Below are 24,166 nucleotides of genomic sequence, written 5' to 3'. Positions count from 1 at the left end.
AATTCTAAATTTATTTCAAGATTTTTGGTAGAAATTAAAAATTACAGACTCAGACTACCTAATAATTGCTTCATTATTGAACACTAGCCCACAACAAATTAGTAGCACTAATTTAGGATACTTAAATTTGTAATTATTTTCATTGGAAACAATAAACACTAGCTCTTAGAAAATGTGTATGAGGACACTATATTAATTTTTAATACTTACTAAACTTCCAGATAAGCATTAAAAATGAGAATACTATCTCGCAACTTGTCTTTAAGATATGAAATTTTTTTGCAAGCTGGAAAAACAGGAAGATCTGCTGTAATAAATTTAGTACAAAGATCTCCTGTAATAAAATGCATGCATCATGAAAAGAACAGCATAATACGGTAGCTAAAAGCATAGACTCTGGGAGCCAACTGCTTGAGTTCAAATTCTAGTTCTGCCACATACTAGCTGTGTGAACTTGGACTAGTTATGTAACCTCTCTGTGCCTCAGGTTCCTCACTTCAAAAATGAGGATAATAGCACCTACTCTTGGGGCACCTTGGTGGCTCAGTCAGTTGAGCGTCCAACTTCGGCTCAGGTCACGATCTCATGGTTCATGAGTTGGAGCCCCTCATCAGGCTCTGTACTGACAGCTCAGAGCCTGGAGCCTGCTTCAGATTCTGTGTCTCCTTCCCTCTCTGCCCCTCCCTTGCTCATGCTCTCTCTCTCTTTCAAAAATAAATAAACGTTAAAAAAAAAAAGTCATGGGACATCTGGATGGCTCAGCTGGTTAGGCGTCTGACTTCAGTTCAGGTCATGATCTCATGGTTCGTGGGTTTGAGTCCAGCATCGGGCTCTGTGCTGACAGCTCAAACCCTGGAGCCTGCTTCAGATTCTGTGTCTCCCTCTCTCTTCACCTCCGCTACTCATGCTCTGTCTCTTTCTCTCTCTCAAAAACAAGTAAAACATTAAAAAAATAAATAATAATAGCACCTAGTCCATAGGGTTCTTGCAAGGAATACGTACGTAAAACAATCAGAACAATGCCCAGCAAACAGTAAACACTCAGTAAACGTTAGCAATTATTACTGGATTTGTATTAGTTTTAGTTGTATTAATATTAGGATTAGTATGAGTATTAGTACTATTCCAAGGAATAAAGACATTACGTGATTGAGACAAAGATAACTCGAGCGCAATATGTAAACCACATCTAGAAACTGGCAAGAAATTATACCCTAAAAAATTATAAAAAATTTCTTAAGTTTTATGTTGCTTAGAAACAGAGTATACAGTTAAGCCATTATATTCATGTTCTTGATAAATTAGGCACATCACTGTTTTCCATGGCACTATCTTACACGATATGATATTATAGTGACAAATGACCCTTCTAACATGGTACACATATAGGATAGGATTTTAACTAGCCACTACATGGAGTAGTGCCTAGAAATATTTGAAACTAATAAATATTCTACCTCCATTCAAATCCCAGCCAATAAAGCTAGTATCACTTTATCTTAAAGTCTAATGAGGAGGCTTACCACCTGAATCACATTTACGATGTCTTCCCTGTCACTATCTCCTTTTGCTTTGTCCCAATCTGTTTTAAATGCCTTTCATGAAAATGTATTTCCACTTTGCATTTCCAGACTTTCACCTATCCAGGAAGCCACCCCATAGTTCCATGGCCAATTCAGCATCCTTTATCTGCTCGCTCATCTTTTCCTAAGGTTCAGTTCAATTTATGTAAAAAGCAAATTGCTGGCCAATAATCCACAATTGGATAATTCACATATGGTTTATCAAGAGTTGGCTGCATTTTAGAATGTAATTTTACAATTAAATTTAGACTTCACTAAACAAAGGCATGTACTTATTAATTTTCCTAAATAGATGGCTTAAAATTGACAGGGTACAAATATATTGTAGTACAGCTATATATTAAAGGACAATATCAAGACTTCTGTAGTTTATTTTCTAAGTTGGATGATTATCGATATTCATATACCCATCGTAATGTTAACATTTCCCACTTCTTTACACATTAATTTACTTAATCTACACCAATCCTTTGAGCTAGACATTATCCCCATTTTATAGATGAAGAAATTGCATAAGTACCAGTACAACAGATGCTGTATATCATTTAGTCAGGTTCTTGAGAAAGTTCTTACTATTCTAGAGAAAAACTGGTGAGAAATTACTATTGCAAAGTAAATTTTCAATCTCTTCAATACTGCTAATGCAGTCCTTTACCACCGGGAAGCTCTCCCACTGTCCTAAAACTTTCCTCTGGTGGCCAAAATGTTTCTACGGTATTCTTATTCTAAATGTACTAAGAGGGGGAATGAGATGGGGGTGGGTTTGCATTGGTCCTATTCAGCTACCTAATAAATTCATACAGGATATATTAAATACAATAATAGCCAGGAACATGGCCTTTCATGACTTTTGCTACACCTTCACCTGGCCTTGCAAAAAATGTTTGAACTTTAGAATTTATTACCTAATTACAACAAGAGACAATATAACCAATTAATTAACTTGCCCCAAACCAAATTTTAAATTGTGTTTATGTGTCATCTAAATGTCATAGTGTTTAATAGTTCTACATACCACTGATAAATGGTGAAAACGTGCCAAATACAGCTGTAAGTAAATGGACTTAAGAAAAAAGTTCAGTTCAAGATTGAATGTTTTTTCTCCCAAGGGTTAGCTACAGAAGTAAATAAGCTGAGCACTTTAATATGAATCAAAGTAGCATTTCAAAAATGAAATATTTTTCCATCAGTTCTCTGAGAAGCACAAAGACAAAAGGAGTATCTAACACTTCTTTTGCAGCAAAATTACTTTATATAATTTGTGCAGAAATGTCTGTATACATAATGATGATTATGAGGAAGATGGGGAAAAAACCTAGAATTTTATTTTATTTTTTAAGTTTATTTTGAGAGAGACAGAGAGAGAGAGAGAGAATACACAAGTGGGAGAGCAGCAGAGCGGGGTGGGGGGAGGGGGGGCAGGGAGGGAGAGAGAGAATCCCAAGCAGGTTCCACACAGTGAGCACAGAGCCCAATACAGGGCTCGATCTCATCAACTGTGAGATTATGCTCTGAGCTGAAATCAAGAGTCAGACACGTAACCGACTGAGTCACCCAGGCAGGTACCCCTCATTGGCATTTATATGTAAGCATTTTTTTTCTGAGATAAAGAGATAGAGAGTGTGCACGCTAGAGTGAGCATAAGCAAGGGTGGGACAAAAAGAGAGAGGAGAGAATTCTAAGCAGCAGCCTCCATGCCCAGCACAGAGCCCACATGGGGCTCAATCTGACAACTGTGAGACTACCATCTGAGCCGAAATTAAGAGTCCAATGCTTAACTGATTGAGTCACCCAGGTGCCCCTAGAATTTTATAAATAAAAATAAAATTTCAAAAAACCAAAGTATGCTACATGTCATACCTACAGGAATGTGGTGAAGAAAGAAATTTTCCATATTTGGAACTATTTTTAAGTGTAAAGCTCAGAACTGCTAAAAGAATTCTTCTGTTAACTAGAGGTTAAATTCTTAAGGACTATCAAACTTTTCTTTCTATCCTTTACTGAAGTTTGGTTTGATTTTTATTTCTGAAACACTTCTCTGCTTTAACATGGGCAATATTTGAAATATAAAGCTTGCAGATAATGTCATTTAAGAGGGTAAGCATGACCATTTTAATACTGTATGTAATAATGCAAATACATATAGCTCCAATGATAATGGAAATGTACCTGAATATCTAACACTACATGTGAAAGGTGTTTTCTAAACTAAACCCTAATGATCAAAATGGTAAACAATAAATTTCGTTGGATGTGTTCATTTAGTTCCAGTTAATTTTGGCTAACCTAGAGGTGCCTGTGTGGCTCTGTCAGTTGAGCGTCAGACTTTTGATTTCTGCTCAGGTCACGATCTCATGGCTTGTGGGTTTGAGCCTTGCATTGGGCTCTGCACTGTCAGAGGGATTCTCTCTCTCCCTCTCTTTCTGCCCCTCCCCCACATACACACACATGTGCTCTCTTTATTCAGTTTAAAATATTCTGCAAATATTTATCATTTACCATATGGTAGGTAATAAGGATATACGGGGGAAGAAAAATTGAGGTAGTACCTAAAATTTGTTTTATATGTCTTATATTAACCAATATATAAGCTTCTAGAATCTTACAGTATTGATACTTCTTGATAAAAATATCTCCCCAATTATGCATTATTTAGAATCAGCAAATCATAATTCAGTAATATTCCAAAGAAAAGTTCTAATAACAGAGAGGGTTATCTGGCATAGAAATATGCAGCAAAAATGAACAATCTATTTCAGTAATCTTAAATCATACTGCCTAAATATGGAATTTAATGTTCTTACATAATGCTCAAAGTATTTTTCTTTTAATCTGTTCCCGAATGCCTTATTATATTAAAAAAATTGATTTTTATATCACTTGGCATTTTATGTGCTTTGATAGAGTACATTTTGCTTTATTAAACCACAATGTGTTTAGGCAGCACTAAAGTATTAAAATATGCATCTTAAAAGTGAAGAGCTTTTTTGCCAACAGTTCTAAATTCCCCATGATAATCAGAAGGTCTAAAAATACTGTAAGCTGGTAAACTGATACAACATATAGATAGATGTCTTATTGGGATCTTTCACACACACCTCCTCCCAAATACATTAGTGACTTGACTCTAATTATAATTGGAGTACATATAAATAAATGTCATGTGTCCTATATTAAATACAAATACATAATTTCACCAAGAACATTTCTGTTAACAGAAAAGCAAAACAATAAAAACCTTCATGTGAAGGGGAGAGAGAAGAGAGAATTAGGAATGAATGACTATCATGTGGATGGGGTTTCTTTCTGCGGTGATGAAGTGTTCTAAAATTAAGACTGTGGTGATGGTTGCACAACTCTGAATATACTAAAAACAACCAAATGGCATGCCTGAAATGCATGAATGTTATGGTATGTGAAACATATTTCAATAAAGTTGGGGAAGGGGCAGCTGGGTGGCTCAGTCAGTTGAGCGTCCAACTTTGGCTCAGGTCACGATCTCACGGTTCGTGGGTTCGAGCCTCGTGTTGGGCTCCATGCTGACAGCCCACAACCTAGAACCTGATTCAGATTCTGTGTCTCCTTCTCTCTCTGCTCCTCCCCTGTTCTCTCTTTCAAAAATAAATAATATTAAAAAAAAATTTTTTTAAGCTGGGGAAAACAATCCCTCCATATAAAAAAGTTCTTGAAGGGTCACCTAGGTGGCTCAGTTGGTTGAGCATTGGACTTTTGATATCAGCTCGGGTTGTGGTTTTGCGGTCATGAGGCTGAGCCCGTCATCAGGCTCCACACTGACAGAGAGGAGCCTGCTTGGGATTCTCTCTCTCCCTCTTTCCCTGCCCCTCCCCTGCTCACATTCTCTCTCTCTCTCAAAATAAATAATTTTAAAAAATTCTTCAAGCTCCAGTTTCTAAAAGCATCCATGGGTATAAAACTATTGCTTCCCTCACTATTCAATTATTATATCACCCATCATTTTATTCACTAAGAAAGCTACCAGTTGCAAAGGTAACAATGGGAATTTTAACACCTGTCTTTGGATGATAGCATTATACATCAAATCATTCATTTTTCCCTAGTGGGTTCCTTAAATAGTTACTTTTCCGCATACCTTTAAAACAAACAAATCCCTCCAGAAACTCAATATAGATTTTTATACCTGGTAATCCAAAATGCTGAATCCCAAGCCTTTATGATCTTTTACAAGTTCAACTATCTTGACTTCAGGAGACCATAATGCTAATTCCCCATCATCATCATCTTCAGTATGGACATCTACACTGTGGTCAGCCTGAAACACCGAAGAAGATAAATGCTTCAAAATATTGTCCTTTCAATTCTGAAAAGAATTAACATATCAGGAATCTCATAGCTTCTTCTCAAACTGGGAATTCTCTTTGGCATGCATAGTTTATAATCTTTTCAAAAGGGGCATGTGCTGGGGTACACACACTCTAGGATAAGATCCTCAAGAAAATTCAAGTACTTAAAAATGCAGGCTGTTCATACAGTTGGATTTTTTTTAAATGTAAGTAACTGTTTCATTCAAAATATTAACACTGACCTCTTATACTTCAATGAGGTCTGTCATCCCATTAGAAGCATAAAAGGAAAAAATATGTGATTTAAGAAAAAAATGTAAATATCATACAAAGTCAAAGTTTATAAGATATTTAAGTAGCAATACCTGAATTCACAATTACAGTGAGAGACAGAAAGATGCCAACAAAGAGAGAGACTAGTGTAAGACAAAAGGGAAACCACTTCTGTTGGCTCCTGGAAGTTAAGAAAAACTTCACTAGAAAAACAAAGTGGAAAAAACTCCAAGTCCTTGTGAATTGTGAAGGTCTAAATACCAGATTAAAAAAAAATCACTGAGTTGAAATAAAGAAAATCTGGTCTTGGATGGAGGACGTAAGCCAGCAAAACTATTCGATACAGAGATCCTTGGTTATTTTTCTTGACTTCACACTCCTGAGTCCCCCTATTCCAGACTCCTTCCCTCCTTTCAGGTAAAAAAGTCACTGCTATAGGGAATTCTAGGAAGCTAAATCATAGTGGGTCAATGAGTCAACTACACAGAAGGAGAGAAGCTGCTTTCAGTTTTCAATACTATTTATAGCATGGTATTATTTTTTATATGATCTATCTTGCTCAAAATACTCTGAACTTCTACCTGAAGCTCAAAAATTATCTTCTTTTTCTTTGTAGCAACTAACAAAATGACAGGCTAGAATGGAAATTCTATGTGGGCTACCATGGAGTTTACTGATAGTTATCTGCTCAGCCCACAATACAGCCTGGCGTGCACTAGGCACTTGATAAATCTTTGTTCAATACATTAACAAATCATCCATCTTTGCATTTCCCTTGAAACTTTCTAAATAAAGCTATGGACTAATTTTTCAAAGTAGACTTCTTAAAACTTTGGGTGCTCTTAGTAAATAAAATCAAAGTGCATCGTTCCTATGAATGTAATTTTGAGTGACTTGCATAAGAAAATCCATTTAATGAAATCAAAGGGAGGGGGCCCCTCTAATGTGGAAGAGCAAGGCACCAGAGCAAGTACAAAAACATTTTTAAAGTTAGGGTTGGTCCAGATCTCAAACTGTCCCCACAGGACATGGAAAGTCAATACCCGATTCATGGTGGATTGAATCAAAACATGGGAACAATTTCTGGGTTCCTGAATTACAAAACTTGAAATTAGGGGGATCCACTGAATCAGTAACCTCTGTATATATAAGTCTGATATGAGGAAATGATATTTAAAAAGAAAACATTATACCTTCCAAAAAAGTAAAGTTCCAATACCTAATACGATGTGATTGATGTTTTGCTGTGCATTTAATATCCTCAATGATTAATGAGCATTAGAATTTTGGTTAAGTTGTCTAACCAGATAAGGTTTAAGAACCTAAGATGATATAGGGATAAATAGAAAAAAAACAAAAAACAAAAAACAAAGACAGATGGAAAAGAAAGCCAGGATTTTAAGAAACCACATACACTTATAAAACCTAAGCTTACAGAAATTTCAAGGCATCTAAGGTATGTAGGATATTATACTCCAACCTGAGATATATCACTCTGATAGAATCAATTCTGCCTAACTCTGTATTTACAGAATAGAAAGCAATCAACTAATGGGCAGCAAGGTTGACATTTAGAATAATTCAAAGCTGTTGTTTACCCATTGTGGTAAAGGATGACAGATGGGAGCACAGAGTCAGCAAGCTGGGTTGGTGATTTACACACCCTGTAAGATTTGATTAAAGGCATTTTTATCAACCTTTAGAGGTAAGCCCTCATCCACACTGAATTTTAGTACGATAGTAAGAATCACAAAAGTGATTCGAGTCTCTTCTTTGAAATAGATTTTACCAAAGATAAACATTAAAAAAAAAAAAAAAGATTCTCAATCAATAATCAATAATGGGCAGGGCAATTCTTGTACATCCAGTACAGAATAAAAACACTATGAGACACAAATTAAATTTTTTTTAAATTTTTTTTAATGTTTATTTATTTTTGAGACAGAGAAAGAGCATGAACGGGGGAGGGTCAGAGAGAGAGGGAGACACAGAATCCGAAACAGGCTCCAGGCTCTGAGCTGTCAACACAGAGCCTGACACGGGGCTCGAACTCACAGACAGTGAGATCGTGACCTGAGCCGAAGTCGGACGCTTAACCGACTGAGCCACCCAGGCGCCCCGAGACACAAATTAATTTCAAGATATGGCACAAATTAATTGTAAGATATGGCTCTGCCCACGGGAGCGGAGTTGTCACGTCACATGAAAGACTTTGTGACCTACGACAGTGCTAGCCTCTTACATACTTTAGGAAATTAGCAAACAAAGATGGGTGGACTGGAAGAGTCAAGAGCTATCGTTAACTTTTCCTGAGCACTTTCCACGTGGAAGGCATTGCACTAAGAACTGTGCACATAGTATTTCATTTCCTTCTCACACAAACTGATGAGGGTGGTAAGTACTATAAGCATCCCCAATTTTGAAAAGAAGATGAATATTCAAAGGAAGTTATCTGCTCCAAGATTCACAATCATTAAGTGGTAGAGGCACAATTAGAGTCCATATATGTTGAAATTCAGACCACAGGCAGGTAAAAGAAAGGCTCTGTGTATGTAAACTGGTGTTAATAGAATTATAATTTGTAAGAGTCTGGAAAGGGGGGAGGGGTAGGGAAAGTGGCATGAAAGATGAGGTTAAAAATGGCATAAAATGGCAAAGCATGTGCTTAAAACTGTTTTCATAATCACAATGTTCTTTAAAATAAAAAAAAAATTAAAAAACAAAACAAAACAAAAAAAGAGTACCAAAAGCACAGAAAATGTTATATTCTTCTCTGACCTTCTGAAGGCTTTTATAGCAATTTTTACTCACTTCAAAACCGGTCATAGATCTTCATATTTTTAAGGCTCTGAAAAAGGGAAGTCCATTAGATATTTAACACTCATCACCATCTTAAACTTAAGATGAACTGAGTTGAACTGGGATCCAGAAGTAATGAGCCCAGGAAATTACTTAAAAAAAAAAAAAAAAAAAAAAAAATTCTCTAAAATCAAAGTGCATGCATGTTAATATCTCCACCATTTCAAGTTAAAAAAATTAAAAAAGGAAGAAAAAAAGTTTTATGATGTTAAATGAAAAGTAACAATTTGAAAAGCTATGCATTGTTGCCTGTAAGTGCTACTTTAGTCATATAAAAGAGGGAAGAAGTGTCTCCCCTCCCTTCCTATCCAAATACTCTCTCCAGGGCATCCTGGATGAACAGGCATTCCTATGGGAACCGCATATGGGAACCATATTCAGTTTGTACCTCTATCTTGGGAAGAGAGGCTTCAGTGGTCCTTGGTTCATCTACAGAGGCTTCATCATCAAAGAGTCGTCGACAGCAAACCAAGGTAAAGGGAGGTGGCACTTCTTTGAGAAAGGAGACTGCTTCTCGGCGAGATTTCCCATAGAGCTGCACACCATTGACCTAGAAAGTCGAGGGACACGTCAGAACTGAGGAGGCCCCAATGAAAAAACCAAAGTCCCATGCTTACATCAGAATCAAAACAGTATTATTTTATTTTTCCTATGAACAAAGGGTTTAAATGTATTCACGTTATTTTAGCAGTAACCAAACATAAAAAACTAATGCATAAATGTACAAAACTAAATGCATAAAAATTAAAGCTAAACCTTGACTGAATTTCAGTGAACAAAGTATAACGTGTGAAGATTACAAGTGATGTGCCTAATTTTTCACACCTCCATGGTTTCTCTTTTCTAGACTCCAATGTTGAATTCTATCATCTACACATCTCTCTTTAAACATTAAACATCATTGATAACCTTTCTAAGATGGTCTCCTTGTGCTTTTTCATTTCATAAAAACACCACTAACAGATATTAACACTAAATTTAAGGCTAAAATTAAAACCTGCTCAGCTTATAATGCGTAGGTAACAAAATCTAGGATACTCAGCTGTCAAAATTTTTTTTCACAGGCCATAAACTAGAAAATCCTAGAAAAACCCTGTCGATCAAAAAGAAATACGTATAAGCGTGCCTCTATTCTATTCTTACATGCTGTGACATAGCCATCAAGTACAGGAAGTGTGCCAGTTTTCCAACTGCTTTTTGTGTGTCCCATGTGTTTAAGTTGCTTTTTTTTCTTTTTTCTTTATTTTTGAGAGAGGGAAAGAGAGACAGAGCATGAGTGGGGGAGGGACAGAGACAGAGAAACACAGGATCTGAAGCAGGCTTCAGGCTCCAAGCTGTTAACACAGAGCCCGATGCAGGGCTCGAACTCACAGACCATGAGATCACGACCTGAGACGAAGTCTGATGTTTTACCGACTGAGTCACCCAGGCGCCCCTGTGTGTCCCATATGTTTAAAAGAAGAAAAAGATAACCAACTACTCCTTACTAATGCTTAGTGCTTACCACCAAAAAATTTCCTAAATTTCCTATTTTAGTGCATAGTCACAATATGTTACACCAAAGATGATTTAGAAAGATAAACCTATTCTAACTTTTTATATATATGACCTAAGCTCCAGGAGCTCTCCCAGTTCTGATTAAATGCCACCAAAAGCTGACCTGTCTGCTACTCCCTCAAAGCTGAGGCATGAATACATCCAGGCATCAAATCATCTTTTCACATCTGGACTGGACTCCTACCTTCCTGGGAGGGTTCCGCAACATTATTAGTTTTAAAGTTATCTCTGGTCTGGCATTAATTTCTGACAGGTGCAGTGTTAATGTCCACATAACTGGAGGGGCTGACTTCCTGGGAGAAGAAACCTTTGCACAAAATCTGTCATTCTCAGACAATATGACACTGTGAGTCATTGGAAGTATCTCATCAGCAGCTGCCTGAGCCCCAAGTCAATCATCCCTGGGAACAATTCTCAGGCCTGCAACATACAAGTACTTAGCGATCAGGCTGGACGCCATCTCTCTGCCTCCTAATTATTTACAGAGAAATCACCACCTAGTAAAGAGACCCATATGTGCTTCAGGGAGCTAGTCCTAGTAGGAAAGTAAATACCGTCTCCCAAGACTTTATGACTGATGAAAGGGAGCCAGGACACAGCAAGTTCAACAGCTAATAAAGGTTTTTCCTTGGAAGAACTGACAGTCAACCTTCACAGGTCATATCATGTCCACAGTGCCAACTGGTGCCACAAACACAGGAAGTTCTAAAATCACCCAAATGGGTAGTACCCTGTACTGGAAATAAAGCAAGCAGATATAACCAAAGCAGGAATTCTACCCATATGCAAGTATTAGTTTGTGTTTCACATTACTTCAACAAATTAGAAAATCACTTTTCAGGTTTTTATCTTGGAGTACATTTAAATATTTATTTAGCTCATTATTTATTCATTTGAATTGTCTCCAATTATTACAGCAGGTGCCTGGTAGTCCTCCTCACTACTCTCTACTGCTAAAGGGATTGGTCACATTTCCCATTACCAATTCCTATCTAAGAGGATTTATGGCTGCTGTAAATAGCTGCTCTGGGCTGAGACTTGGCACAATGTTCTAACCCCAAAGCACATTTGTGTTTCTGGTTTTAAGCTCTAAGGAGTATGCTACATTACACACACACACACACACAAAGTTCAAGAGTTTATTGGCTAACTTTAGACAGCTTTTTTTTTTCTATATTTGATTATTCAGAATAAGCCAACTTTTATTTTAGAGTTCACAGTATTTCTCTAGGCCCTCCAAGTGGAGACCCTCTTAAGTGGCATCAAGTCTCAATTACTCAGACTTTGTGATTAGAAAACACACACATACACATTTGCAGAGTACATAATACTGTACAAGTATTGTCCCACTGCATTACCTCATTCAATCCTCATTCATCTTATCCCATCAAGATTGTTTATGCCTTTTCACAGTGATAATACTGCCAAGATCTCACCGTGAGATTATGCTTCCAAGTTTACATGGATGAACGTAGCCACTGTGGAAAACTGTATGAAAGTTCCTCAAAAAGTTAAAAATAGAAATACACTAGAATCCAACAATGGCACTACTGGATATTTACCCAAAGAATACAAAAACACTAATCCAAAGGGATACATCTACCCCCCTGTTTACAGCAGTATTTACAATAGCCAAATTATAGAAGCAGCCCAAGCGTCCATAGACTGATGAATAAAGATGTGGTATACATACAGTGGAATATTATTCAGCCATAAAAAAGAATGAAATCTTGGGCAATGACATGGTTAGAGCTAGAGAGTATAATGCTAGGCAAAATAAGTCAGTCAGAGAAAGACAAGTACCATATGATTTCACTCACATGGAATTTACGGAACAAAAGAGCTAAGAGGAAAAAAAGAAAAATCAAGAAACAGACTTTTTAAAAAAATTTTTTTTTAATGTTTATTTTTGAGAGAGAGCAAGTGAGCAAGCACAAGCAGGGGAGGGGCAGAGAGGGAGACACAGAATCCAAAGCAGGCTCCAGGCTCTGAGCTGTCAGCACAGAGCCCGATGCAGGGCTCGAACTCATGGACCATGAAATCATGATCTGAGCTGAAGTTGAATGCTCAACCGACTGAGCCACCCAGGGGCCCCAAGAAAGAGACTTTTAAATATAGAGAACTGATGGTTACCAGAGGGGGGTGGGGGGTGGGGACGGGTTAAATAGGTGAAGGGGATTAAGGAGTGCACTTGTCTTGAGCACTGAGTGATGTATGAATTGTTGAATCACTATATTGTGCACCTGAAACTAATAAAACACGGTATGTTAAAAAAAAAGTTAATATTCCATTACATCCTTACAAAAACCATGGTGAGGTAGGCATCTATTGATGAAAAAACAATTCTCAAAAAAGTTGACATGTCAAAGGACACATGGTGAAGCTGTGGCAAATTCAAAACCAGAACAGCTCTTCTGACTTCAAACCTATCTTTCATTCCCTATTTCCAGTTTCTTCACCAGAAAACTATACTTAAGAAAGTATACTACCTTACTATACCACATTCTGTTATAAGAGGAAAGGCCCATGGGATTCTAATCTTGGCTAAAGCTCAGAGGACTCAGCTGATGGCCAGAATCACTTGCTCCATACTTGCCAATATTTCTTTATCACCTACCATATACTAATAGTGAATCATACTTAATGTCATACACTAAAAATGGTTACAATGGCAAATTCTGTTATGTATATACATTTTTTTTCTTGGAGAAAAAGTAATTTATTGTATTTGTTTTAATCGTAATTGACAAAACACTGTATGTTAACTAAGCTGGAATTAAAAATTTTTAAGTTGTAGTTGATATACAACATTACATTAGTTTCAGGTGTACAACGTATGTATCTTTCTCACAAAAAAAAGAGAGCATCATACTGATTTTTACTAATTCCACTTCTCTCCAAACAAAAATCTCTCATTTCTCAATAATACCTAAAAACTACATATTATAGGGGCACCTGGGTGGCTCACTTGGTTAAGGAGCCGACTCTTGGTTTTGGCTCAGGTCATGATCTCATGATTTGTGAGATCAAGCCCCATGTCTGGCTCTGCACTGACAGGACAGAGCCTGCTTGTAATTCTTTCATCCTCTCTCTCTCTGCCTCTTCCCCCACTCAGGCACGATCTCTCTCAAAATAAATTAAAAAAAAAAAAAATAGGGGTGCCTTGTGTGGCTCAGCCAGTTAAGCATCCGACTTCGGCTCAGGTCATGATCTCACGGTCTGTGAGTTTGAGCCCCGCATTGGGTTCTGTGCTGCCAGCTCAGACCCTGGAACCTGTTTGGATTCTGGGGCTCCCTCTCTCTCTGTCCCTCACCTGCTCGTGCTCTCAAAAATAAATAAAACATTAAAAAAAATAAAACAAAAACTTTAAAAATAAATAATAAAAACAACACAAAAACAAAAACAAAACTCACTTCATATTATAGAAATGGTCTGCAGGGGACCCTGGGTGGCTCAGTCAGTTAAGTGTCCGACTTCGGCTCAGGTCACGATCTCATGGTTCATGAGTTTAAGCCCCGCATCAGGCTCTGTGCTGACAGCTCAGAGCCTGGAGCCTGTTTCAGATGCTGTGTCTCCCTCTCTCTCTCCCTCTGTCCTTCCCCGGCTTACACTCTCTTGCTCTCAAAAATAAATAAACATTAAAAAAAAATTAAAAAGAAATGGTCTCCAATCTCCAGATTATCATGTGTGGTATCCATAAAGCTATACTACATGCCCTGACGATCAGAAGAGAAAGATATGACCTCAGTACCAAAACAAAAACCAAAACAATAAGCAAAGAACAAAAAACCCTGAGTCATGTAAGTAAAACCTAAGGGCATTAATCTGCAGTAAGCATCTCAGTATGATTACTTGAGCACTTCTAAAAATAAGCAATTTACTACATCTTTTTTTTTTTTAAGTTTATTTATTTTGAGAAAGAGAGAGGGATAAGGAAAGGGAGCGCACACAAATAGGGGAGGGGCAGAGAAAGAGAGGGACAGAGGATCTGAAGTGGCCTCTGTACTGATAGCAGAGAACCCGACACAGGGCTCCGGCTCACAAACTGCAAGATCATGACCTGAGAGGAAGTCAGATGCTTAATCAACCGAGCCCTCCAGGTACCCTGTAACTTACTACATCTTAAAACAGGACTCCAACATCTTGCCCTCCCTTGCTTATGAAGAATACAACAACCAGTCATAGCAGCTTTCCCTCTGACCTCAAAAGTCAGTCCAGAATTCCCAACATTCTTCTCCAGGTGGCCAGACACTGCTAAAAAATGCAGTTGCATTGAACAACAAACTTACTTGCTACCCTTGTCATTTCACTTTGCATAAACTTTAGAAAGAAATCTCTAAAATCAAGGCCCATGGGAGTCTAATCTTGGCTAAGGCTACAAGGTTGATTCCATTAAGCTCAACTGAGGGCTTCCTGTGGTTTCTAACTCTTGGGAGAACCCTCTTTTACATAGCCTTCTCTAAGTGTGACATTCCCCACATCCCCTGCCCTCCACTAACTTTTTTTTGGAGCTTAGGAAGTAGTGTGATGTATTTGAAAAAAGTGAAATGGGAGTTAGAAGACATGAACTAAAGTCATCATGCTATGAGGATATAAAGTTGGAAATAATCAATGACTTATTTTCTTGTCTGTAAAACTAGGGGATTCAATATTGTTTGGTTTTTTTGTGTTACCTATAGAACTGTCCAATTTAACAAAATCTCTCAAGAAAGTCTTGTCAAAGCAGTAGTGCTGTAGAATTGCTCTAAATGAAGACAGGCTGGGGAGCCTGAGTGAGCCCACTGAGGCTGCCATGTTGTGTGAGCAAATCCCAAGGAGACCATATAAATACCACTCAGTAATACATAAGCCTGAAGTCATCCAGCTAGCTTAATTCATATTAGAAATAACCAATAAAACTTGCAAATGAATGGGACCATATACTGCAAACAAGGTGTAGGGATTCAAATCTTTAAAAAAAATTTGCTAAAACAAAGAAATTATGCTATAAAACTAAAACAGGCCATTAGCCTTTTTTCTCAATGACTTAAATAAGCACTCAAAAGAATATCTCAGGACTTCCAAATGACAGGGAAAATGAACTGTCATTACACAGGCTGTATTTTTTTTTGCCTTCATTTTATTTCATTTTTTTTCCAGTTTTATTGAGATATAATTGACACATAACACTGTGTGAGTTGAAAGCGTACAATGTGATGATTTCACATACACCTATATTGCAAATTGATTACCACAATAAAGTTAGTTAACTTATCCATCACCTCACATAGTTACCATTTTGTGTATGTGTGGGGAGAACATGAAGATCTACTCTTATAGTGATTTTTCAAGTATACAACACAGTATTGTTAACAATAGTCCCCAAGTATTTTTCAACCTAAGTAGCTCACATTACATTGGAAGTAATGTAAACTCAGTGAATTTCTGGTAAAAATACATCTTCCTACAACTTAGAAATTCCTGTCCTGTCTTTTATCTCTCAGAAATTTTACCTCAAGAAGCTCATCCTCTGGCTGCAGAAGTTTCAGTGTATCAACAGGACCACCTGGAACAATTGAAGATATATAATGGTGCCCATCAAAGGAATCCACTTCCATGCCAAGTCTCAGAGTGTGAATGGGCAGCAACTGTAGCAAAAAAAAAAAGCAGTAACATCAAACATGACAAGGGCATATCCAACTGTTAATCCCTCTGTCAAGTGTTATTTTGGCATGAAAGCCCCACCTCTTAAATCAGATCACGAAGATCCCGGTAGAGGACAATAATGGGAAAACTAATCACCAATAACATATGCAACATTTGTTTGCTTGTTCTTATTCTTTTCCTTTCAGAGTCCCTAGAAATGGAGAGACAGACAAAGTCCTGCCTTCAATTCGAAGCAACAGGCATTCCAAACCTTCTATAGTTTCCAGTATATATTCAGTGTTTCACATTTCTGCAGGGCTTCCCATCTCCCAGAACATTCTAGTTCCTCTTTATTACCTAATTTCCACTCACACTTCCAGTGTAAGTGTCACTTCTAGGAAGCTCTTTCTAATATCAAAGTTAATGTGCCTCTGTGTGGGGTCTAAGACCACCTTGTACACATCTCTCTCACAGCTCACAACCTACGCTGTTTACAATTCCTATTTTCTTGATTGCTCCCCCCTGGTTAAGTGCAAAGTCTGTATGTTCTCTCTATAACCTCAGGCCCTACAATAGTACCGGGTACTAAACATGGGCTCGTGTGTTTTTGAATTAATCTGTGAAAAATGGCACTTCACTCAAGAACTCCTTTTCCACAAACAAAAGCAAAAAAAGAAAAGAAAAAAAAGAACTCCTTTCCCATTTCACCAACTTGAGTGAGAACAATTTCCAGTTAGGGAAGAGTAGTTATGTAATAAGGAAGGCAATCATTATTCCATCCTAGGATTGATGCCGTTGGCTTAAAAGAATTCATATGGGCTCAGATGAGTCAAAGGTTAAGAAATTCTAGCCAATGTCTAAGTAAAGAGATGAGACTCAGTGTTGTTGGCTGTAAAGGTCAAAAAGGCACTAACAAATCCACTCCCTTGACTTTCAAAGATGGAGCTAATGATTTCTCATTGAGGCTACAAACTCGAATGTGGTTACATGGTACTAATTATGGTTTATATTTCTTATATCAATAGTCTATTTCTCTAAAAGTACCAGCCCACCTCTAACTGTACATTTAAGGAGAAAACCCTACAGAATGTGGCAATGCATCCATAACATGGCTCCTTCCTTCATATATCCTATTCTCTGTAATCCCTTATCTCTGAGTTTGTCACCTCCCTGTAGACATCTGCTCTGAGTCCCCAGAGATCTACAGGCCTTTCTTCAGACACCATCTGGGGCTCATTTCCTTCCCACCATATACACACAGACAAATGTGAACTGGCAAACAGTGTTAAGGACTAAGACCTCAAGGACTTAAAACAGGCATGAGGGACTTCCGGCCCTGGGCTAATTTTCTGAAAGTTAAGTGCTCTTGACCACCGAGCACTTCAGGATCTACCACCATCTCTGGCATGAAGATGTTCCAGCACTCTTTTTGGGAAGTAATTCCTGTGATAAGTGAGAAGCAACATCAAAATAGAAGTACTTTCTCAGGGTCAATAAATTTTTACTTGTAGTATTTAAAAAAAAAAAAAAGATGTTCCAGCACTTTATTTTATTTTTTAATTTTTTTTTTTTACATTTATTTATTTTTGAGAAACAGAGTGAGACAAAGTGTGAGCGGGGTGGGGGGGTGAGCGCAGAGAGAGAAGGAGACACAGAATCCGAAGCAGGCTCCAGGCTCTAAGCTGTCAGCACAGAGCCTGATGTGGGGCTCAAACTCACGGACCGTGAGATCATGACCTGAGCCAAAGTCGGACGCTCAACCGACTGAGCCACCCAGGCGCCCCTGTTCCAGCACTTTAAATGAAGGGTTAACATTGTGTGATTCTTGTTCCCATTCTGTGATTTATTTCTCACTGCCGCCACCTCATCCTCCTGTCTAGTCATTGCACCAAGTCATGCACATCCTTGAAGAAGGAAGGAGACATAGTTTCCTTATTATTCGTGTATGTGTACGCATGTGTGGGTTTTTCAGTGTTTTTTTTTTATTTTCACTAGTAAAAAGTTAATAAAAACTCTCGAATCTGTCTGTAATAAGAAACCGCCAACCATCTCCCTTTGCTTATAAGGCAAACACTAGCGCAGAGAGTGGTCAGCGGATCCACCCACAGGTCGTCTCTACGATGCGAAGATTACTTGTAAGAACAGACTGTTCAATTCTCAGGAATTTTGTAAGCTAGCTATTGAAAATTCTATACAACTACAATTAAATAATATTAAAGACAAATGCAATAAGTATTCAAAATCCATCACTTCCTAATTATTTTTACCACACTTTACCTCCTTTAAGGGCTTCTGTTATACATGTACAGTGGAAATACTCTGTCTAAAAACTTAGAACAGAGGAACATAAGGGAAGGGAAGCAAAAATAATATAAAAACAGGAAGGGGGACAAAACATAAGAGACTCTTAAATACAGAGAATATTTGTATTTAATATTTGTATTTAATAACTGGGTGTTATATGTAGGGGGTGAATCACTGGATTCTACTCCGGAAATCATTATTGCACTACATGCTAACTAACTTGAATGTAAATTAAAAAATAAGTTAAAAAAAAAAAACTTAGAAAATCCTGAAGGAGTGAGCAACTGAAAGAGACAGATGAAATGGTGGATATGTTGAGCTGCAAAATAAAGCTGGGTGAGGTAGTTAAACAGTCCTGTTCCCACAGAGAAATTGGAAACACTGAAGTGCTATTGTGAATTGTTTCAGAGCTCAGCAGTCCATGATGTCATTTTGGTAGCTTGAAATCTGCCATGGTGGGATTATTAACACCACGGATACTGGTAAATGCTACAAATTTGGGCTGGTTTTTGATTTTTGTTTTGAGAGCTAGACATTTACCAGCATACCACAATCTACAATCTAGTCTGGACATCATATCCAGCATATATTTATAGGATGTAAACTATGTACAAGGATTTGAGTTATGAGTTGGAATCATTAGGTGAATGAAAGAAACAGTCTTGACCTCCGCCCCCGGCACGAATATCCATTGTGAAACACAATAAACAAGATGGCAAGCAGATACAAACAAAAAAACAATTCACCAACAAAAAAATGAAAAGCAAATAATTGCTAATTGTGATAAGTGCCATGAAGGAGCTAATCAGAGTCAAGACACCACACACAACTGGTGGAGGTCAGTTTGGAAAGTTGGTCGGGGTAGGTTTCAAAGTCAGGGACATTTGCGGTAAAAATTGAAGGGTAAGAATGCACCTGCCCTACAAAAAGCCTGCCAGGGAACTGCTTGTAGAAGGTCAATGAAAAAGATAATTGCTAAATTTTTACTCAAGCAACTGACGGTGATAGCAATTTCTGCATAGAAATGCCCCAAAGACATTACTGTACACACAGATCAGTTACTTACATAACAATATGTGCCCATAAAAAATAAAAGGGTTAAGGAAGAAACTGATCCAATCTCCTCATCCTGCCCCCTTACTAATCCTGATCTATTCACATGGCTGACCCCACTCCCCAAATCCACGAAACAGTTCAAGTCAGGAACAGACTGGAGCATAGAGGAACAACAGAGGGTCGCCCATGGAATCCCTCACCTTCCAGATACAGGGCTGTGCCCTTCTAGGCTATTCTCCCAGATGTCTATAAACAGTACATGCTCCCTAGAAACTTAAACCATGAGCAAAACACACATGCTCCATCTTCAATCACGCTGAACAAATAAACCAGAAACAATGTTTATGAAATCTGTCAATCTAAAAGAGGCCTACCTAATATTAGTTCTGAATCTAAATCTGAGTACAGCTGGGTTTTTGAGACTTCATGTTACATTGCTGCAGGCTTCTCTGCGGGAGCAGGACTGTTTAATTACCTGTCCCAGCTGCATTTAGCAACTAAACAAATCAACCGTTTCATCTGTCTCTTTCAGTTGTCCACCCCTTTGGTATTCTGAGTTCTTAGAGAGCAGAAAGTGCGAAAATGACAGAAGTGGGTGCAACAGACAGATGATTGATGCCTTCACACACATCACATGTTATGCTTTATTGATGCTTATTCAATGCGCTTTGCGAGGGGGGTCCTATTTAAATTGACAAAGTTAATGAGCAGCGGGATTTTCATGATCCTGATATGACAAGTAAAGGATACAAAGAAATATATCCAAGGAAAAGTATGACCATTGTGTGATTTACTGTCAGTGCTAGGATGATGAAAATCAAATGAGACCAAGCAAGCTAGAGCCCTTCAACCTGTGAGTGGAGAGACCTGTCACGAAGCAAACCATAGGTTATTCATTTGTTAAAAGCTCTACTTTTAGGACCCAAAAACAAGACATCAGAATGCTCAAGTGGGAATATAAATGATGTTGCTTCAAGGGAAAAAACCCTTCTGGAGAGGAATAGATATGTCAGTAGGATGGGGGAGGATGCTTCCCAAAAAGCTGAACTCAAAATAGAACAGGACAGAAAGAACCCCAGGATTGGTCCTTGTCTGTCTGTCTGTCTGCCTGTCTCTCTCTCTCTCTCTCTCTCTCTCACACACACACACACACACACACACACTCTGAAGATGTTAAATGCCATTTATGTTCAAAAGTTAGAGGGAGGGGCACCTGGGTGGCTCAGTTGGTTAAGTATCAACTCTAAAGTAGTTAAGCATGGCTCAGGCCATGATCTCAAGGTTCACTGGTATGAGCCCTGCTTGGGGCCCTGCACTGACAGCACTGAGCCTGCTTGGGATTCACTGTCTCCTCTCTCTGTGCCTCCCAAGCTAGTGCTCTCTCTCAAAAATAAATAAATAAACTAAAAAAAACAAAACTTAACAAAAAAACTTTAAAGATTAAAAAAATAAAAGGGAAACAATTACTAAATTTACCATAAATAAAAACAAACTTACCAAGAATAAAGCTGCAACTTTTCAACTAACAGTGGAACACAGCATTAAAGTTTCTCACCCATCTAAAATTTTAATTCTAAATATTCAAAAAATATACACTACATACTCTTTTGTACAGAAATGCAGTGAAGGTTCTTTTCAGGTCACCTAACACCAAACTCAAAAATCAATTGGCACTTATTGTTTTAAATATCATTGATGTTACCTGCCTAGCTCACATGGTAGTTGAGCTTTTGACACCTGATTTAACACTTTGCACTTGGGGTGCCTGGGTGGCTCAGTTGGTTGAGCGTCCGACTTCAGCTCAGGTCACGATCTCACAGTCCGTGAGCTTGAGCCCCGCGTCAGGCTCTGGGCTGATGGCTCAGAGCCTGGAGCCTGCTTCCGATTCTGTGTCTCCCTCTCTCTCTGCCCCTCCCCCGTTCATGCTCTGTCTCTGTCTCAAAAATAAATAAATGTTAAAAAAAACAAAACAAAAAACACTTTGCACTTATGACTCTTGTTCTACCTTTGTTGTTGGTATTTCCTCCACCTGGAATCTCCAGTTATTTCTCCACATCCATTCTTCAGAATATACTCAAACGCCATCCTCCCAATAAACCTCCTTTACCTATATTGAGAAAGTACCGTCCCCTTCCTTGAACGAATGAAAAGACTTTTTAGCAATACCTGCACAGTAATTCTCAATGGAGGAAAGGAAGGGATCACAATTTCCTTTAAGGGCCTCACCACAAATGACAAAATTAGAATACTCGTCACGAGGGAAAAAAAAGGACATGTGTCTTTTGAAAAAGCTCCTGTTTCTGATAGGCCACTACCCTAGCAGAGGACCACAGTTACTATAGCACTGGATTCTGTGCCGTATGCTCTCCACTCAAAAAAGAGACCAGCGAGGTATAAAATCACACACTTGAGAACCTGACACAGTAGTTGTGTCTGCAGAGGAGAAGAAGGGGACTGGGATGGGAGAGAAGCTTACTTTTTGCAGTATATACTTATGTAACTTTTTAACTTTTGGTCTTTTTTTTTTTTAATGTTTTATTTGTCTTTGAGAGAAAGAGAGAGAGAAAGAGAGAGAGACAGAGAGAGAGAGAGAGAGAGACAGAGAATCTGTAGTAGGCTGGACGCTGACAGCAACAAGCCTGACGCGGGGCTCAAACTCACCACCCATGAGATCATGACCTGAGCTGAAGTTGGACGCTCGATCCACTGAGCCACCCAGGCGCCCTTTAATTTCAGGTCATATCCATATATTATTTATTTAAAGAAAAAATAGCACAGGTGTAGAAGCCACGTAACCCTTGATTTGTTACCTAACTTTGCCACTTACTAGCTGCATGTGATCTTGGACAAGTCACTCTACTTGCCTGACACTCAGTTTCCACATATTAAAATTGGAAAGAAGAAAACACTTGCTGACCAATAGGGTGTCTGTGAGAAATAAAGGAGAAAAAATACTTTTTTCAAGTGTTTATTATTAGAAAGAGAAAGAGAGAGTGCATGGGACAGGAGTAGAGAGAGGGGGAGAGAGAATCTCAAGCAGGCTCCATGCTGTCAGCACAGAGCCCAACACAGGGCTCAATCTCATGAACCATGAGATCATGACTTGAGCGGAAATAAAGAGTGGGATGCTTCACCGACTGAGTCACCCAGGCGCCCCAGGAGAAAACATGTTTAAAGCAAAGAAACTGAGAGCCCCTGGGTGGCTAGGTCAATTGAGCATCTGACTCTTGATTTCGGCTCAGGTAATGATCCAAGGGTCATGAGACTGAGCCTTGCACTGGGGCTCCATGTTGAGCATGAAGCCTGCTTGAGATTCTCTCTCTCTCCCTCTGCCCCTCCCCCTGCTCACCCACATACACTATCTCAAAAAAATGAAAATAAAGAAATTAAAAAATTAAATAAATAATAAAGCAAAGAACTGATCCTGGTAATCGAGTGTTAATACCCACTGCAACTCCCGGAGTGGTGGTGGGTGGGGGAGTGGTACATCCCACTGCCTTAAAAATTAGATTTGCTTATATAGAGTGAGGGGGAAACTCGTGTTTTAATGTCCTTTGGTTCAGAGAATATAATTCAGGAAGGAAATAAAGTGAAATCTGCCAGCCTGTCTTGTCAAAACCAGACAACAGGACCTGTTATGTTTGTTTCCCACACCAGGGATATTACTAATGCTCACTCCAAATTACAACTGATGGCCAGCGGAAAGGTCACCAGCATGAGCTAAATGCTTCTCCCTCACAGTGCTGTGATCATCTTAATAGTAAACAGTTGCCAAGAAAGCCATCCCTAAAAGTACAGTCTCCCCAGATGCGGGAAAACCGTTCTCATGTCATGATTAACGGCTTCCTAGAAGCAGTGCAGCTAATGCTCAAGCCAGTGTAAATTGCTTTCACCTCCCTCTTTCCCCACAACTCCATCCACTTCATAAGAAAAGCTTATCTGTTACACTGGCCAGTAAGTAATTCGTGAAGATGCTTCCAGAATTGTCATCCCTTCAAGAGTGGTGGCCATGGAGAAGCAAACTGGAGTGACCACCTGAAGACAGCCAGACCCTTAGGAACACTAGCCATGTCCATGAAACATGGATTCCCTAAATAGAAACCTGAGGAGATGGAAGAAAAACCTACAGCCTTGACTGCAGATCTCCACATTGAACCACTTAATCTTTCCACTGGTGTTACCTGGCACCACAACTGAAGCCCAGGCTTAGCACCATGGATCTAGAAGCCCTGTAGCACCTGGTCTCCCTCACCATCCTCATTTAACATTCTAGTCTTCGGGGCGCCTGGGTGGCTCATTCGGTTGAGTGTCCGACTTTGGCTCAGGTCATGAGCTCATGGTTCATGGGTTCGAGCCCCACATCGGGCTCGGTACTGACAGCACGGAGCCCACTTGGGATTGTCTGTCCCTCTCTCACTCTCTCATGTAAATAAACATTAAGATAAAAAAAAATTTTTTTTTAATTCTAATCTTCACTCAGTTTGACCCTAACAACTTCCATTCTCCCACAAGCTGGCCCTATCCTCCCAAAGGACTTTTACACCTGCCAGTCACCAGGTTCCCAGCCCCACATGCCCTTATCCTTCA

The 24,166-nt window shown here is 38.7% G+C and overlaps 1 protein-coding gene across 6 annotated transcripts in view; it reads right to left on the bottom strand.

Annotated features, from left to right (window-relative positions):
- Positions 1-24,166, bottom strand: part of PATJ (PATJ crumbs cell polarity complex component) — a 367,672-nt gene that overhangs the window by 280,885 nt on the left and 62,621 nt on the right. For all 6 annotated transcript variants that reach the window (XM_086717156.1, XM_086717157.1, XM_086717152.1 and 3 more), the window contains exons 15-17: positions 16,087-16,221; positions 9,426-9,587; positions 5,743-5,874 (exon numbers count right to left, since the gene is read on the bottom strand). In XM_086717156.1, coding sequence (XP_086573282.1) covers positions 5,743-5,874; positions 9,426-9,587; positions 16,087-16,221 — 429 coding nt within the window. The remainder of the gene's footprint in view (positions 1-5,742; positions 5,875-9,425; positions 9,588-16,086; positions 16,222-24,166) is intronic.

This window comes from Puma concolor, chromosome C1 (genome assembly GCF_028749965.1).
Source record: "Puma concolor isolate L17-30 chromosome C1, mPumCon1.1.hap2, whole genome shotgun sequence".
NCBI lineage: Eukaryota > Metazoa > Chordata > Mammalia > Carnivora > Felidae > Puma > Puma concolor.
Note: the sequence above shows the minus strand (reverse complement) of the source record. Positions and strands in the feature narration are given on the sequence as shown.